This window comes from Mytilus edulis, chromosome 5, assembly GCF_963676685.1.
Source record: "Mytilus edulis chromosome 5, xbMytEdul2.2, whole genome shotgun sequence".
In the NCBI taxonomy this organism is placed as follows: domain Eukaryota; kingdom Metazoa; phylum Mollusca; class Bivalvia; order Mytilida; family Mytilidae; genus Mytilus; species Mytilus edulis.
Genome location: NC_092348.1, coordinates 62091467 through 62111509, shown reverse-complemented (window position 1 = coordinate 62111509; position 20043 = coordinate 62091467). Strand labels below are relative to the sequence as shown.

General features: G+C 32.4%; 1 protein-coding gene across 1 annotated transcript in view; it reads left to right on the top strand.

Annotated features, from left to right (window-relative positions):
* Positions 1-727: 727 nt before the first annotated feature.
* LOC139524152 (F-actin-monooxygenase mical1-like) overlaps positions 728-20043 on the top strand; it is a 150707-nt gene continuing 131391 nt past the window's right edge. The window contains exons 1-11 of the mRNA XM_071318758.1: positions 728-959; positions 3597-3820; positions 6305-6512; positions 10221-10328; positions 11214-11315; positions 12504-12545; positions 13203-13717; positions 16560-16765; positions 17522-17637; positions 18616-18766; positions 18972-19275. Coding sequence (XP_071174859.1) covers positions 3605-3820; positions 6305-6512; positions 10221-10328; positions 11214-11315; positions 12504-12545; positions 13203-13717; positions 16560-16765; positions 17522-17637; positions 18616-18766; positions 18972-19275 — 1968 coding nt within the window. The 5' untranslated portion in view covers positions 728-959; positions 3597-3604. The remainder of the gene's footprint in view (positions 960-3596; positions 3821-6304; positions 6513-10220; positions 10329-11213; positions 11316-12503; positions 12546-13202; positions 13718-16559; positions 16766-17521; positions 17638-18615; positions 18767-18971; positions 19276-20043) is intronic.

Genomic DNA, 20043 nt, shown 5'->3' with positions numbered 1-20043 from the left:
TTGCAATGTCGTGTTTTGTACACTGCTGATTGTCTATTTGGTATTTTTCTCTTGGCCTGGTGTTTTCAATTTGGTTTCGACAGTTGAGTTTAAATGCAACTTTCGTATTTTTCGGCTCTTTTAAAGCCTTGCTTCAGATCTAATTTTTAATTGTAAAAAAGGTAAATCTGAAATAATGATGGTTTAAAATCAAAATGGTTGTTTTTATTCAATTTACTTAATTTAAAAGTGTTATTAAGTTCATCAAAAGCTGACCAATTATGATCCTGTTATGTGAGTAATAAGTCCTTACTGATACACAAATTATTTTTGATTAAATAGTATTTATCTTTTTTGTATTGTCGTTGTTTTTGGTAGTATTTGGTTTGCTACACACAAATATAATACATATGCTATGTTATCTGTAATAATACAGATTCAAAAGACCTGTAACCCAAGACATGATTTATTTGTATATTCATGTTTCAACGTACATTCCTGGTAAATATATTATTCAAATGTAACATGAAATTATTATTAATTACAAATAATTTCCCAAAAGTTAAATCGAATGTGACATTTCAAAGAAATTGTTAGGATTAACAGATTCTTATAACCTTATAGAGTTGGAAGGTAGACTAGCCAGTTTAAATTTCCACTGTAATATTAAGCTATTTTTAGATTCAACACATATATACTGTATAGCATAGATACATTTAAATAGTTAAAACCATTTTGTTTATTTTTCACCTGTAATTTGTTCAATCACCGTACAAGAAAGAGTGTTACTTAATCTTGTAAAAATTCTAGTGAGATTCCAGGAAATTTATGTTTCTAAATATTGATGATGATGCAATAGCTATCCTTACAATATATTCTAAACCAGTATTGTTATGATCATAAACACAACGTTTAAATACCCGACTAGTCCTAACGATAGTTTTGTTGTTGCTAGTGGTCAGAAAGGTCTTTTGGAGAAGGTAAGGTTTAAATGCTTTTTTGTACGTACGTTGTTGTACCATTGTTCGGAAGATCATTTTAATTTCATAATATTTTATATAATCGATTCCTTGGAGATAACGTCTGCTTTGTTGATGGATCGTCTCTACTGATATCTACTGTCGTTTTGATGCTACTGATATCTACTTTCGTTTTGATGCATTTGCCTTTTTGTCGTGTACAAACAGATTGTCAATGAAATAAACAATTAATTTCCCCATAGGCGACAGCGATAGCCTTTTTCGAGATACAGACTTTAGAAAGTTGATTTCTTTAACGAATCTTCCTAGAATTAAAGAAAAGTTATTAGGACAGTATTTTTTGGTCCACAACATAAAGGTTCGAATTGCTCTCTTAGCGTAACTTTTCTTGGCCTTTGGTATAATGCAGAATGCACGGAGTCTCTAAGAACAAAAAATTACGGGAGCACATATCAACCATTCAGGATTAGCTAGTATACTCTTAATTCTGAATATCATGTTATGCTCATAAAATGGCTGCGCCCAGGAAATCTAATGGTTTAATGTAACCTACAATTGTATTATGTTATATGTTGAACATGTTGAAGATTGTATATCTACAAATAATAAATAGAACGATATCAATTTTTACATTGTAATTATCTTATTTGTATTTGTATTTATATGAAACGCTCTCAAAACCTTGTATACATTTATAACATTTCATCAATTGAATTGTACATTATAGGCTCTGTATCTAATTTTATAGCTTGACTGTTCAGAGATTTCTGGGGTGATTGTAGCAATGAACTGATAATAAGTCACTTTTTATTACTATTTAATTATTTCATTTATAATATAATTGTACTATGTGTTTCTTTGTGTGCTTCTAATTTGAAAACTGCATGTTGATTCCCTGATTCGGAAGAAAAAAAAAATTTGTTAAAAGGCAAATTTCGTGGATATTATATGCATATGCGTATGAATCTAACATTTGATATTGTGTAAAAATAGACATTCCATCAATCAAAAGGATTTATTTTCTTCACGTGAATTAAGGTTATACTGGCAGTTTAAAGCATCTTAATTTCACATCTACAAAATGTACAATATAAAACATGCTTGACAATGGTTTCTTTCAAAGATAATGCAACTATGAAAATTTAGTTTACCGAACGAGTAACCTTACACCGTTTGAAATCCAAAATATAAGAAAACATGTGTTCCATAAATTTAAAAGCAAAATTAGTATTATAATTTTCCGACTCATAAAATGTGTACATAAGAAAACTGCGAATTAACTGTAAGATATACATTTTTGCGGACTCCGTTTCATCAACTTTGCTCTAAGATCTTTTGACGTTGAAATAAAATTAGCAAAATAAAAAGCTAATTACTTTTAATTTTTTTTTTTTTTGGCATGTTTTTTCTCACTTTTTTATGCAAGTTTTGTACTCAATGAAGCCATACTTTGTCTTCAATCAATATGTGTTGCATTTTTTACACTTCAGCTAGAATCATATCAACATGTTCGTGTTACAAAATACAAGTTAAGATTTTATAACATTGGCAAATATACTATGGTAGGGATCAACAGTTCTTGTTAACCTAACATACAAGGTAGCTACTTCAGTTTAAATAGCTCTTCATATTTGAACTATATTTAGATAAAAATAATTCGACCTGGTTTTACCGGCTATTTAATCAATTGTGGTGTAAAAAAAAAGAAACTGTATATTAACAATTTGAGGGTTATTTTTACAGGTTTCAAGGAACTCAGATAATGTTGGTTCGACTTATTCAAAGAAATCAGACACGTTTGCTATGATTTTGTTTTTGCATTATCATTAATGTGTTCCATACAGATAGTCATTGACCTACGTTTAGGTTTGCTGGGTCTATTGTTTATATTTCACACATGGTATTTTGGGAAGGTTGTATTTTTCGTCGGTGTACGTTGTGCGCTTTTGTTGTGGCGATATAAGATCATATCAGTGTCACTACAAAACTAATTAGATCACTGAGCATGTCATCAACAATATCATTATCAATCTGAATGATACAACAAAGATAATTTTAATTGTTATTATTTGTTTGTGTAATAAGAGTATTGTACGTACCATGTATTATAATTTCGTATTGGTAAATTAATTATAATGTCTTTTCCTGTGTCTATTCCTGACTAGAAATATCTGTACAATAAAGTACACATTAACATGTGCAATCTACACATTAAACGGACTCCATGGAACTTTTTTTAATTGTCAAATGCATTTGCCACACATGGTAATTACAAATGGAATATAACGTCTGTATTTTCACAGTGATGATGTTTTTTTTTAGCTTAAACATGTAATTATGATTCATGCAAACTTATAATCTGATTGAATACCGATCATATGTCCAAGCTTCAATTAGAGACGGATAGGACAACGCTCCGCTGAACTTTTTTCTCCATGATAATACACAGCTTCAAATATTTGATGGCCAGATTGCATTTGCAGATGTAATAGTTATGTCTACATGTAAACAAAAATGTATGAAGCTAATAATTTATATCTTATTTTAAATGAAAATCAAAGGTCTTGATATTGATAGTACAGATATGCAAATAAAACTGATAAAATTTAAATAACTCGAACTGTTATATTTTGATAGGCTTTCGGATGGAAGAATTCAAAGCTTTTACAGAAGCTCATACTTGTAAAGATACACTCAAAGCTTTTAGGGAATTAAGTGCAAAACTTGGATTAGACGATATACCTCATGAACAGTTTTTTGACAAATTGAAATCAGGATTGTCCAACAAGAAGGCTAATCAATTATTTGATCAACTGCAGAACAAGATTTCACCCAAAGAACAAAACGGCGATGCTACAAAAGTAAGTATATTAGTGTATATAGTCTAAATTTTACTCTTGGTCAATAATTTCTGTGCATTAAGAGATGAGGTTAATTTCTTCAATTTTAGGATGACACTACACTTTGATGCTTAATTGTTATTTTAAGATTAAATGAATATATGTTATTGGTCGAGGTACATGATGAAGCTATGTTTAAACGTTGGTTACATTTCGAGGCCTTGTTGGTTGCCTGTTTTGAGTAGTTCATCTGCATCTATAGTATGTCAATGACTAAGTTGTGAGTTCGAACCACGCTCATACCGTTTTGGGTTCGTCTAGAGCCTACATTAATTAGGATCACCTGTCAATGGTTTATGGTTTTCTATACCTAATAAAATCTGACCGCCATGATATAGCTAAGTGTGCTTAAATTTTACGTTTAACACCAGCATTCAATTGATTAATCATTTTAATTTTCAATTATGGATAAGAAACAATATAACAATTCCCTGATGACATCAGTACTGATTGTCAATTATGAAAATTCAATTTGCAGCATAATTCGTGCAATAAAGTATCATAGTTTTCCAACCACTCGCTCAAAATAAAAACGGAAGTGACGATGCCCCTACACCAACGAATGATGTTTATTAAAACTAAAGTTTTTGACGGAAATGCATCGAACTCGAAAGTTGTTTATTGTGAATTGAATCTTGCCAGTTAATGTATTGTATGTAAAAATACCAATTATCTTAACGACGTGTACTATAGTTGCCCTATTGCATATAGTACATGAGAAGCGGACATACTAACAAAAGTGAAACTTGGCCTTTGAACCATAAACATGAATATAAGGTTGAATCAACCTTACTAGAATAACACGTAGCGTATAATAATATACAAAACAGTTTACATATTGATAATTGTATTTTAGAAGATCACTTAACATTTATCTCCTAACCTTGAAATAAGGTCACGGTAAGATATACCCTTTGATTTGAACATTTAGACTGTGTAACGATTAAAACAACACTCTATATACCAAATAAACAGGTCCTGTATGCAGTTCGTATTTGAATAAAAACGTATATCACTTTTTCTTTAAGATACATTCACTTCAACTATAACTAGATAACAGTTTGGATTGTATAGACATATTGTTACTTTTTTATCGAAAGAAGGCAAAGGGTAAATTTATTATATTTGATGAAATTTTGGTTAAATGATATCAGTAGGACGATAAGTGTTCAGGTTATCTAACAAACAACACCAAATATGCAACGTATTCTAAATTCTTTACTGATAAATACACTTAAGAATGTGTGTTTGAACTAGATGTAAATCAGCTATGTTTCGTGTGTTTCGTAAACATTCAAATATTTCGAATATACGTTTCCCTACCAAACTTTACAACCTAACAGTGTGACAAATATTTTCTAAACAATGTTTTCATGTAGTGTGCAACGAAAAACTAAGGCATATATTTTACCTGTAGGGACTAGTCCATTGACTTATATGTATAAGCTATTCAAGTAAGTTTCTCACTAAAGAACATGTGCATATTTTGTGTCTTAAGCGATTCGTTTGGTGGTGGAGTTCATCATCTTAGATCAATTATTGATAAATCGATTTGCAAAATGGACGAAAATACTTGTCAGCTGTCTATAGATTTAGGTTCATCATTAGAATTGAAAATATGCCCTTGTATACACTGCAACATTTAATATGAGTACAACCAAATTGATGCATCTATGAACATTTTGGGACATGACAGAACCTCGATACATAAAAGTTTTATGTAGTCTAAATTTCAGAAATTTTAAATATCTTACCTTGATTTTGTTTGCATTTTTTCCAGTCTGCAGAAGATAGCAAATAAAAACCGCACGAATTTCATTTGATACGGTCCACTCAGTTGCACAGTCTAAATCACCTATTGATTGCAGATGACTATTGCACATCTATTATCCATTTATATCAATACTACACACAACACTTATTATATGAGGGGAACTTCTCAAACCTATTTCCCAACTTAGTTTATTTTTTGCAACTTCTGCAGGAACGAAAATAAATGAATATCTAAATCTTAAAAAGTTCTGAATCATAAAATTTAATCTTCTAGTTCTTGCAATGCCTTACAACTTTCTGGGTGCAAAGATGTGTCTGTACTCAAAATCAAAATGTGTGGCGTAATTACGGCCATATAAGCAAATAAAGTTATGATGAACCTTAAGATATAATTGCCCGTTACTTTATCGGGCTACAAATAGATCAAACATACACTTTTATTGGACGAGTACTAATATTTGATGAATTAGACAAACTCACCTATTTTACAAAGCACTAGATGCATTTATTCATGCATCCAATCAGCACAAACGTATTTAGCGTATACCAAACATTTTCGTAAATGCAATTCATAATTATTATAGTCGTTTCGCAAACAATGTTTAAATAACCCAATAAATAGTTGGTACATATTATGTCTATAATAAAAAAAAACGAATGTTGCCATTTTAGGTACTAGTTGTTGGTGCAGGGCCATGTGGACTACGGTTAGCTATAGAAACTGCCTTTATGGGATGCAAAGTTGTTGTGATAGATAAACGTGAGGCTTTCACAAGAAACAACGTACTCCATCTCTGGTCATTCACAGTTACTGATTTGAAGAACATTGGCATAAAATATTTCTTCGGAAAATTTTGTCATGGGGATTTAAATCATATAAGTAAGTCTTCAATTATGAAGCTAAAATTGCTCATCTTATATATATATATATATATATATATTAAAAATTAAATACACAAAAAGAGTTTTAAAAGCAGCATTGTCTAGTGCTTTCATCCATCTTGGGACTTTTCAAGACTATGAACGTCGTTATGGGGAACACATTAGTATTATGACGTAACGTCATTGTTCGTAACATATTAGTAGTATGACGCGACGTTATTGTTCATGTAACTACTAAGCATTAAGCTTGGCGTCAAACACTTTTATGAATTTTCTCTCTAGTTCTTTACGGTATTCTTCTGTTGGTTCCGTACATTTGAAGAACGGGAAAATTTTGAATTTTCCTCCCGCACAAATGTCTAAATGTTCGCTCAACGGAATTTGTCTGTACTCGGGTTGCCGTATTTGCTGTTTATGGATCCTGACCCGTTCACACACACTATTTCCTGTTTGACCTATGTAATTTTCTTTACAGTTGACGCATGTTATACAATAGAGTAAATTTTCTGATTTGCAAGTCATGTTTGCGTTTACTGTAAATTTCTTACCGTTTTTGAAATATTTCGTACTACCGATTTCTAAGTAATTATAATTGTCTCTGGAACATACTCCACAGCGTGAATCGCCACAAATTTGTACGGATGATATGTTTTCAACTATATCAAATCGCGCAACAGAAATATCCATTATCGCAAAAGAAGATTAGAAGAACTGAAGATGTATCTCTTACAACAGAAATATCCATTAAAACTTATAAATGACAGTATTGAGAGGTCAAATAAAATGTCTACAAGTCAACTTAGAACACCGAAGGAACAGACAACCGATGATGATGTCCTCCCGTTTGTGACTACTCATGATTCGTCATTACCAAATGCCTTCAAGTTTATAAAATCGAATTTTCCGATTTTACATCAAAGTGAAATTATGAAAAATTTGGTAAAAGAAGAATCGATCATTTATAGTAAAAGACAACCGAAAAATTTGAAACGCCAACTTACAAAAGCGCGATTTGATATAGTTGAAAACATATCATCCGTACACATTTGTGGCGATTCACGCTGTGGAGTATGTTCCAGAGACAATTATAATTACTTAGAAATCGGTAGTACGAAATATTTCAAAAACGGTAAGAAATTCACAGTAAACGCAAACATGACTTGCAAATCAGAAAATTTACTCTATTGTATAACATGTGTCAACTGTAACGAAAATTATATAGGTCAAACAGGAAATAGTGTGTGTGAACGGGTCAGGATCCATAAACAGCAAATACGGCAACCCGAGTACAGACAAATTCCGTTGAGCGAACATTTAGACATTTGTGCGGGAGGAAAATTCAAAATTTTCCCGTTCTTCAAATGTACGGAACCAACAGAAGAATACCGTAAAGAACTAGAGAGAAAATTCATAAAAGTGTTTGACGCCAAGCTTAATGCTTAGTAGTTACATGAACAATAACGTCACGTCATACTACTAATATGTTACGAACAATGACGTTACGTCATAATACTAATGTGTTCCCCATAACGACGTTCATAGTCTTGAAAAGTCCCAAGATGGATGAAAGCGCTAGACAATGCTGCTTTTAAAACTCTTTTTGTGTATTTAATTTTTAATATATAATTCTGTACACTGCTTGAAAAGAAACTTTTTTTTGTATATATATATATATATATATACAACTCGTCTAAACATCAACCCAACAATGTTAGATCTGTAAATTTGCTTTCGCAAATTTTTGGTTCTTCCCTCGCCGGGATTCGAACCCATGCTACTGTGATATCGTGACACCAAATCGCCTGCACTGCAGCCGTCCCGCTAGACCACACGACCACCTGGGCTCTCAATAAAGAGCTTTCGGTGGGCATGTGTTACCTTTCCACGTCAGTTTTAATCTAGCGGCGTACTACAGTACATGATATATAAGGCATGAAGATGTTATTGTTTACAGATCAGCTAAATTATCTATAGTAAAAGAAGGACGAAAGATACCAAAGGGACAGTCAAACTCATAAATCTAAAACAAACTGACAACGCCATGGCTAAAAATAAAAAAAGACAAACAGAAAAACAATAGTACACACGACACAACATAGAAAACTAAAGAATAAACAACACGAACCCCACCAAAAACTAGGGGTGATCTCAGGTGCTCCGGAAGGGTAAGCAGATCCTGCTCCACATGTGGCACCCGTCGTGTTGCTTAAGTGATTACAAATCCGGTAAATAGTCTAATTCGGTAGGTCATATTCATGAAAGGGAAGGGGATTGTAGTTACGACGTAAGGAACATATCCGATATCATTTGTGAAACGGTTATTCCATAACGGTCAACCAACTCGTGATGGCGTCCGTAAAATTTACGAAGGGATGATTTCAACTTCACCATTTGGAACTCTTGGTTTAATAGCTTCCTTGTGAGCAGCAAACCTCTATCAAGAAAATCATGATAGGAAATGCAAGCACGGGAATATCGTATCAATTGGGAGATATATACCCCGTATGCAGGTGCTGCTGGAATGTTGCTACTTAGAAATGGAAAGTTCACAATTGGAAAGCTGAAATCATCTCTTTTGTCGTAAAGTTTTGTTTTCAACCGACCCTCATTGTCAATTTCTATATGTAAGTCAAGATATGAAGCCGACTTAACTGTATCTGTAGTATCCTTTATCTCTAGTTCGATTGGATAGATGCGTTCCACATAGTCACCAAATTTTGAATTGTTTAGTGAAAGAACATCATCTATATAGCGGAAAGTAGAGTTAAAGGATATTGCTAACTTCTTATCTCTCTTCCTAAGAAGTTCCTGCATGAAGTCAGCCTCATAATAATAAAGAAACAAGTCGGCGAGTAGAGGGGCACAGTTTGTTCCCATTGGAATGCCGACAGTCTGTTGAAAAACACGTCCTCCGAACGTAACAAATATGTTGTCAATCAAGAAATCAAGCATCTTGATAATATCAGTTTCAGAGAATTTTTTGTTTGAATCAGAGTGATTCTTTACAAAGTAGGATTTATCCCTCCCTAAGACAAGATACTTGTATCTACGTAAAGGATCCTACAAATTAATGTAAGATACAGTCACAGAAAATAATTATATTCATAAGTACGTCTGAGTCAGTGACAACCCTACAACAGATGTATCCATCGGATCGCCATCAATGATGGTGATACATGGCTGTGTACATAATGTATATACAACTCGTCTAAACATCAACCCAACAATGTTAGATCTGTAAATTTGCTTTCGCAAATTTTTGGTTCTTCCCTCGCCGGGATTCGAACCCATGCTACTGTGATATATATATATATATATATATACCACCGTTTGAATTATTTTTATAACTAAGTATACATACAGCAGATGGTATCAGTTTAGAATGTAGACAATTAAGATTTCCACTGATGAAATTAATTCATGTTCAAATTTCCCATAGATTTTCACTGATGAAATTAATTCAAGTATGTACCAATTATCAAGTCATCAACATATTGATATTGCAAAATATCAGCTGCGAAACACAATATGAAGTTTTTCTCTTGCATCTACGTTTTATTTTTAATCCCGTGCATTGTTGGGTTATGTAGATTTGACCTTTATACATGATTTTAACTTATCATGTAGTGTATAATAAGTGAAATATGTAAGCATTCATTTTCATATATTACTATTTTTAGATCACATTTTGCTTGCTTCTTTTAAGGTATTCGTCGCCTCCAAATTTGTCTTATGAAAATAGCGTTGGTGCTAGGCGTAGAGGTTTATACCAAAGTTGAATTTGAAAGCTTGCAGTGTCCACAGAAATATGGTGGTAAATATTTAAATTATACTCATTTGATAAGCTCTTCGACGTTCTATGTTCTAATATTCATGATATTTTGGCCTCGAGCATCATTGAAAAAACATCAAGTTATAAAATGTCAATCTTGATAAGTAACATTAGTACGGCTAATGGAGTGTATCTTCGTCATGCAAATCTATGATTCAGTCTTCTGATTTTCATATACATAGGGTGTCTTTTGAGTTTTGTCAGCTCCCAAACGTTCATTTAAGGTTTTGGGTATGCAATTTATTCACTCAAAAGCATCATTGACGTCATATTCATTACCCATCTGATGATTTGGTACAGTTAATATGATTACTCGTGTAGTCTCTGGAACGATAGCTTTTACCAGTTTAGTGCACACCGATTGGGCAATAAACCAACGGGACATCCGAACTTATAGTTTGGAGACAACTGAGAATTATGTAAAGAAAGATGTAAACGGGTGACTTTTGTATTTAATCCTGGCAACTTTTATCCCTTATGTGCGAACCTTATTTGGGAATGCAGTTAAATAATTCATTTGTTCTTCGAAAGTTTTCCCCTATTTTTGTCTCCTTTCGCATCTACCTAGTTTTTCAAAACTTTATACATGTTATATTGCATGTTGAGATAAGTTGGAAAATTCCATTTCCCTGATTTGCAATTTCGAAGGTATTCGATAGGATTGTATTTATACACTAATAATGTTTTTTCTTAATCATGAGGATATTCTATACAATTGCATATTAATTGATACTGAAATAAATTAAATAAAAGTGCACTACTGTTAACTTTATTCATACATCTCGTATTTATTGTGGTAACAATAAAGCAGTCATGTTTTCTATTAACAAGTACAATTATCTTTGTAAATGATTTTTTATTTTAAAGGAACAGGATGGAAAGTCAATTGTAAGCCACAAAATCACAAGGTTGCTGATTTTGTATTTGAAGTTTTGGTTGCAGCAACTGGAGCTCGCGATGCTTTGTGTGGTATGTACAATGAAATACAAGAACATTCATTTTTTTTTTTTTAAGTTAACGTGATGTTAATAAGAACTTGAATACAAACTCATTATTTTCATAGGCTGCATTATTACATTTATGTGCAAATCAGATAAATCGATTAAGAATATTAATGTGTGTAAGTAAACATACTTATTCATTCAGAACATCATTGTCTTAATAACGATAAAAAAATATAACACATTATGTACATGAATGGACATAATGCTTTAAAGCTTTGGTGCAGCCGATGCGCTTTTCGGTATTTATTAACTTTTTTGAATGTTCAAGCCTAAAACTTTGACAGCCATAGGTGTATTAATAATCAAAAACGTTTAGAACTATAAAAAATAACACAAAAATACTGAACTTCGAGGAAATTCAAAATGGAAAGTCCCTAATCAAATAACAAATTCAAAAGCTCAAACACATCAAACATTATGGATATTAAAGCATACTAATGTGAATTCAGCCTATCATTATATTGTGTCTTTTTTTCGGTGAATAGAAAATCATTTCAGTATTTATCACTAAACTCAGATTATTTTCTGTGTAACCATAATGACATGAATTATGTCACTAAAGGGCATGGCTTTGCAAGGACAGCACTGTCCATTGAAGGTATCAGCGTGTTATTTGCTTGTTCTTTCGTCAATTTTTTTATTTACAACATATTGTGTATATGCAGCATCCTTTTCTTTTTCAAATTATGTTGAGTTGTAATTTTTAATCGTAACAATGTGAACTTTTATTTATTGCATAAGTTATCCATGCTACTTTAACGGATCCATATGAATTCTAATGCACACTAACAGGCGTGTTGTATGAGTTGGCTTTATATAGTTAGTTGACGCTGAAAGTGCACTATTAAAAAATTCGATGTCGCACTATCTTGGGATTTACTGGTCACAGAAGCCCCTTAGATCGTTGACATAAAGCCCTGATTAAATGCTGAATTTAATTTTCAAAATAGTGACGTTGTTCCACCTGTTGGCTTTATTATTGGAAAACAAATCCCAACAATATTTAAGCTTTATCCGACTCATCAAGACAGTTTTTCAATATGTATGTTTACATTATGGTTGAGTGTTGTCTCATGGACCTTCATACCACATTTATGATCATTACTCTAAACAATAAATGCGATTTGTGATCATTGACACACTTATATTTCAGAATACGAACTCCGATTTGAAAATGGAACAGTCACTAAACAAGGTTATTATATAAGTTGGGAATATTACATAGTAGATAGTTGTTTTTTTAATGATATTTTCTCCTAATAACTGTAAATGTATGGTACAGTAATGATGTTTTGTGTGTTATATATTCATAATTTAGTTTTTGTGATAACTTAACAAATTTACTCTGCAAAACTGTTTAGAAATATGCATGTTTCGAAGTAACTACTGTGGATTAATTCATTTATTTCGATTTTAATTTTTGTTTAATTAAGAAATGATTTGTTTTCGAAGATACTTATTATTGTAGTTTTGCAAAATTTCTGCATGCAATACTGACATATTCGTTCCTGATTTATATTCTAGATCTATAAGCGAAAATCCAAATAAATTTGTATCCAACGAATGAACAGTCAAAAGTGCATGTACCAACAATGTATTACTGATGTAAAATTGATTGGACTCATTTAAATAGTATACCACTTGGATGGAGACAGTATAAAGCTAACGGAACTGATATAAAGCTTTAGATAATGACGGCTTTACATTCAAGCAATAGTGAAAGACATATAATTGTCAAAACCAGCAATACATCCACAAACCCCGTCTTTCGTGCGTTACAATTAAGAAAGAAATTTAAAATTATCACAAACTTAATTGAAAGAAGTGTTTCTATATTTTATTTCAATAATAGGTTTTGAAAGAAAGGAATATCGCGGAAAACTCTCCATTGCAATTACCGCTAACTTCGTGAACTCAAACACTACTTCTGACAGGAAGGCAAAAGAAATTGGAGGAGTGGCTCGTCATTTTCACCAGAAATTATTTAAGGATTTGGAGACGAAGAAAGGAATTAAACTGGAAAATATGGTTTACTACAAGGATGAGACGCACTATTTTGTTATGACACCAACAAAAGCAAGCTTAGTCCGTAGGGGTGTTTTCAAAGCAGATTTGCCTGATGCTTCAAAATTATTGGAAAGAAAAAACATTGACGTGGAAAGTTTGCTAGCGTATGCAAGAGATGCTGCAAATTATTGTACTGACAATGCAATGGTGGATATGGGCTTTGCAAAAAATGCTCATGGGATGGAGGATGTGGCCATGTTGGACTTTTCGTCGAAAGTTGAAGCTGTAAATGCATCGCATATCATTGAGAGGAATGGTAAAAAACTACTTATTGGACTAATCGGTGACAGTCTTTTAGAGGTAGGTTTCATACAGTCACAGGATGGTGAAAACCTCCCACTAGCACCATACACCATTACACCATTCACTATACACCATTGCACCATACACCTTATACATTACAACATACACCATTCCCCATTCTATCTACGCGATCCAAAATTACCCATAATGCAATTAAATTTCAAAGAAAGCGTGCAACTACAAGTAAATTTTTGCTTTTAATGATATTCGTTTTGTTTAAATGGTTGATTGAAATTTTTCAATTCTTTTACTGCTACCATTGGCACTTTAAAACGACTTATAAGATAGTTATAAAAGAGGGGCGAAAGATACCAGAGTCAAACTCATTTAGAGAAAATAAACTGACAATGCAATGCAATGACATAAAGACTTAGCAACAGGAACCCCACCAAAAACTGGGGGAGATCTCAGGTGCACCGGGAGGGTATTAAAAGTAAAATCACAAAAATACTGAACTTAGAGGAAAATCAGTTCGGAAAGTCCATAATCACATGGCAAAATCAAATAACAAAACGCATCAAAAACGAATGGACAAGAACTGTCATATTCCTGACTTGGTTTAGGCATTTTCAAATGTAGAAAATGGTGGATTAAACCTGGTTTTATAGCGCTAAACCTCTCACTTTGATGACAGTCTCATCAAACTCCGTTATATTTACATTGATGCGTGAACTAAACAGACACACTAAATAAAATAGTGAAAATATGGGTACATCAGTCATCATCGTATAACAATTTTAAAAAGGAACAATTTAACAGAACACAAAAACATCTATCTACAAACACATTTATTGATTTGTGTGTCTGACGTCAGAAAATTTTATACGTCACATAGATCTGTCGTTCAATGTGCATACAAACAATTTTAAAATTTACATAGGCAATGTCAGCATATAGGGTTAAAAATTAAAAGTATGTAAGAATACATTTCAGATCCTGCTCTAAATGTGCCACACGTCGTATTGCTCATATTATTACTAACCCGATAATAAGTCTAAACGGTTGGCCACACTCGTGAAAAGTGTTTGGGATTGTAGTTACGGCATAAGGAACATATGCGCTATCATCTGTATTAGGGATATTCCATAACGGTCAACCAACTCGTGATGGCGTCCCTAATTTTAATGAAGGAATGATTTCAACTTCACCATTTTGAAATCTTGATTGAGCAGCAACCTTTTATCAAGGAAATCATGATAGGAGATACAAGTCCGGATATATCGTTGGGAGATATATATTTCGTATGCAGGCACTTCCGGAATGTTGCTACATAGAAATGAAGTTCGCAATTAGGAAGCTGAAATCATATTTTTTGTCGTAAAATGTTGTTTTTTAATCTACCCGAATTGTAAAATTCTGGATGTTATTAAACATATGAGACAGAATTAATTGTATCTGTTGTATCCTTTGTATCTAGTTCGCTGAGGATAGATGCATTCTACATAGTCACAACATTTTTAATATTAGGTTAAAGATCCTTATCTTATTTGTTGTGTCATATCGAATTTGCAAATACTATTTCCTGGATAATAATGGGATAGAAATTGTTAATTGAAATGCATTTGTTCCATCGAAATTAACTCATATCTATTATATTAGAAAGCAAACATGTTACTCTAACTAGAGGCTCTAAAATACCTGTGTCACTCACCTTGGTCTATGTGCATATTAAACAAAGGACACAGATGGATTCATGTCAAAATTGTCTTTTGGGGATGTTGATGTGTTTGTAGATCTTACTATACTGAACATTCTTGCTACTTACAATTTTCTCTATTCATAATAAACTTGGCCCTTTAGATACAGAGGAAATAGTTATCAAAAGTACCAGGATTATAATTTTATACGCCAGACGCGCGTTTCGTCTACATAAGACTCATCAGTGACGCTCAGATCAAAATAGTTAAAAAGCCAAATAAATACAAAGTTGAAGAGCATTGAGGATCTAAAATTCCTAAAAGTTGTGCCAAATATGGCTAAGGTAATCTACTCCTGGGGTAAGAAAATCCTTAGTTTTTCGAGAAATTCAAAGTTTTGTAAACAGAAAATTTATAAAAATGACCATATAATTGATATTCATGTCAACACCGAAGTGCTGACTACTGAAACATTTTGTAAAAATTTACAAAAAAATTACCAAATTAAAGAAAATTGTTAAAAATTGACTCTAGAGGGCAATTACTTCTTATGGAGTCAACTGACCATTTTGGTCATGTTGACTTATTTTTAGATCTTACTTTGCTGAACATTATTGCTGTTAACAGTTTATCTCTATCTATTATAGTATTCAAGATAATAACCAAAAGCAGCAAAATTACCAATTGGGGGGGGCAGCAACCCAACAAACGTTTGTCCAATTCATCTGAACATTTTATGGCAGATATATATTGACTTGATTAACAATTTAACCCCTGTTAGATTTGCTCTAAATGCTTTGGTTTCAAAGTGAAAAGTCAAAATCTACATTTTACCCCTATGTTATATGTTTAACCATTGCCCAGTGGTTTCAGAGGAGAAGATTTTTGTAAAAGTTATCGACGACGGACGGCGGACGGCGGACGCCAAGTGATGGGAAAAGCTCACTTGGCCCTGTGGGCCAGGTGAGCGAAAAAGGGGGTATATTTTTTGTCTGAGTCGGAAAATTATTGTAAGGATTTGGACGCTATCAATCAAATTAAATTTTTTCCAAATTTAACACACAAAGGAAAATTTGCATTCAGAAATGTCATTGTCATCAGCTTGACCACAAACTTCTTATATATCATTTTAGGAATACAGTTAGAAAAAGTATTTACCTCTTTTCCATGAAGTCAAATGGTCATTCTCTTCATTTTTTCAGCCCTTTTGGCCCCAAGGTACCGGGTGTGCACGTGGATTTCTTGGAGCTTTAGATACAGCATGGATGATCAGAAATTGGAGAAGTATGAAAGAAAAACCTCTTGATATTATAGCCCAGAGAGAAAGCGTTTACAAAGCCTTATCCCAGACAACACAGGACAACATCAGCAAGAAATACAGTGAATACACTGTTGAACCAAAATCAAGGTAAAATGAGAATATGGTGAATAGAAAATGGGAGTCTTTTATGTTCACTTGATACATGAGGATGTATGATAACATGGATGAGAGTCATCATTTTGGTATGGTATTGCAAAACAAATTAAATTTATTCAAACCATTCAGAATTATGTTAATTTTATTATTAAACAAACCAGTTTATATAATGTGAAAAAATTAGTTCAGGATGATCAAATCTGATGTCACTTTATCTAATACCATCAAACAAAATATTGCCTTTATATTGATTTTGTGTAATCTTAATGTCGTTTGTAGCCATTTTAATATTTACGTTTTTTTGGTATTGAACACTATTGGCTTTACCATTTTTGACTTTGAACGTTACTTGTGAAGGTGTATCAGAAACGCCATTTTGACACTTACGTAACTTGTGTGAATGTCGTAAGACAGTTTATAACTCAATTCCAATAAGATTCGAACCATGCTGTTTAAAAATATAAATACACAAATCAGACGGACTCAATTTTTAAATAATACGTTTTGATGTTCTAGTTGAGGAGGCCTAATCATAGATCGTCATTTATACGAAATTTTGTTTTGGTTTGAAGAACACGGACTTTGAATTTGAATAAAAATTTCTTATTATTTCTAATTGCCATTTTTAGATGGTTTCAACATGTTTCCTTCTTCTCTTTTTAACCAGCGTGTCATTGACAACAAATCCAGTAAGAATATTCATTTGAGGGTAGTAAAGTGATTAATGAGGTCTATATTTTTCTTCAGATATTCAATCATTAATTTGAAAGCAGTTACTATCGAAAAAGCAAAGGAATTTTATGATGATGTGCAAGATGACTTTAGTAAAGTTTCTGTTTCTCAGATTAAGAAACCGAATCAAAGTAAGTTCATGTAACGACCATGTTTAAATCGTTGTCAATATAATGGAATTTGGTGCAAATGTCATCACGTGAGAGATATAGCTATCTTTAAAATCATGTTTAATCCACCATTTTCCACAAAATGCCTGCACCAAATCAGGAATATAACAGTTGTTGTAAATGCGTTTGATTTGTTTTAGATTTATTTCTACATTGTTTAAATGTTTGAATTTTTAAGTTTATTTTGTTTTACGTATGTGATGTTTTTGCTTTCTTGGTCTCAATTATTGCCATACCTACCTTTTTAGTCTGTTTGGTTACACAATTTTGTCAATACGCAGCAAGTGTAAAACTAGTGGGAGGTACAGCTATCTATAAAATTCAACATTTTCCTAGGAACATCCATGTATCAAGTCAGGAATATAACACTGGTTTCCCACTCGTACCTTTAGTTAAACATGTTTGTTTTGTCAGTTTGTATTGTTTCCCCTTATTGGATTAACTTGAAGTTTGGTCTTTCTTAAGTGAAAATGCAAATAAGTAGATATAAGAATATGTGGTATGAGTGCCAATGAGACAACTTTGATGTAAGCACTGACATTTTCAAGTCCATTATCCGAAATGATCTAACTTAATTTGAATCCTGGTATGATGAGTTGAATGATAATAAAACTTCCTGACAAATATAACGCTGGTGCCATAATGCTATTATTGCGCTAAGTTTGGCTTTACCTGTAGAAACTTATTTCGTTTACTTTATCGTTTTTCCTGTTATAAAGACATCATTTATTATATCATAACGATTGCTTACTATTAGGTTCAAAATATATATTACACCATATTAAATGTACTCATTAATTGGCTTTCAACGTAAACAGATAACTTCAATCAGCGCGAAACGTGATACTTTCATATCATTCATATTTTACTGTGACTCATATCTGTTTGTTTTTTTACCATAAACATGGGTTCATTATACTATAGCTCTTTAACATATAGGTGACGAATCAGTGGATATACCTGATTTATTACAATGGTGTCAGAAAGCGCTGGAAAAACATCCGAATTTCAAAATAAAAGATTTAACAACGTCCTGGAGAAGTGGATGTGAACTTGGTTGCTTGATCAATGTTTTTCGTCCACATACAATGTAAGTAAAATAGAATTCAAAATAGTTCTCTCTTATGAATTTCTTTTTCTTTTAGATATACAAGTTATTTCTTTTGTTTCAAAACCGATCAAATTCACATAAAACAAGCAATACATTCAAATTATTGTGTTTTGTAAAGAACCTTTTACTCTTGTTAGTTGTAACCATAAAGGCTTGTATGTATGTTGATATTGCTTTCTTTTAGCAAAATAGAAGATTTGGACCGAACAAATGCAATGAGAACTATGGAAATAGTAGTAAACATTGCAAAACGAGAGTTTGAGATATTTCCTATATTAACGGTGTCAAAAATGGTAAACTGTTCGTATGACAATGAGGTAGAAATGGCATCGTATCTTTCCCAGTTTTACCAGCTGTTTCTCCATGACGAACCTATTCCTGAGACGTCTGCCTCCGACAACAGCATTTTAAGTGATGAAAAGAAAGATATCATAGTAGCAAATATTGTAAAACCAAGGACTAGTAGAGTTCAGATACCTGAGGAAAAAGTAAGTAAACAGTGGGGTTTGTTTCTTTGTTTTTTCGTTTGTAATTATTTTAAGGATATCATGATAAAAGAGCGAAATTGCCAGCGAACTTAACTCAAGCTGAAAGATGCATTGTATTTATCTAACAGGTTGTTATCGCATGAAAATACTATCTAAACAAGAATAAAATTTGTCGTTTCCTAGGCCTTCAACTACTAAATTTCCCCAACCAGGGAATATAAAAAAAACATCGACAACTATAAAAATCATACTTAGTACTTAGATTGAAAGACGACATGTGTATGACCGTTGTTTAATTTGATTTAACATCCTGACGTTTTTGTTATCTGTCCAGATAAAATTTAATACGGTTAAACCGTCTTCACAACAGTATTTATAATTTATTATTTTGCTGAAACATGTGAAAGGTAATAGAATATAGAAATAAATCAATGTATGTTAACTAAATCATATGTAATTTCTAAACACTTAAAGCAAATTAAAAAAAAGGTATGACGCCCACACCTTTTAAAAAAACACGCCATCCCTTAATGGACTTTATTGTATAAGACATCTGTTTCATCAATTAAATGTTTTCCTTGACTTCTATTTCCCAGGTCACCTCTGTCTTTGCTTGTTTCGATATTACCGTTACTAATCAAACTGCACTACATGAACAGGTTTATGCATTATGCCAATTGATGAACTGTCAGTGATATATACATATATTCATAAGATAAAGAGCTGACAAATCTCCCACAAATATAACCAATCCTGGACAACGAATTA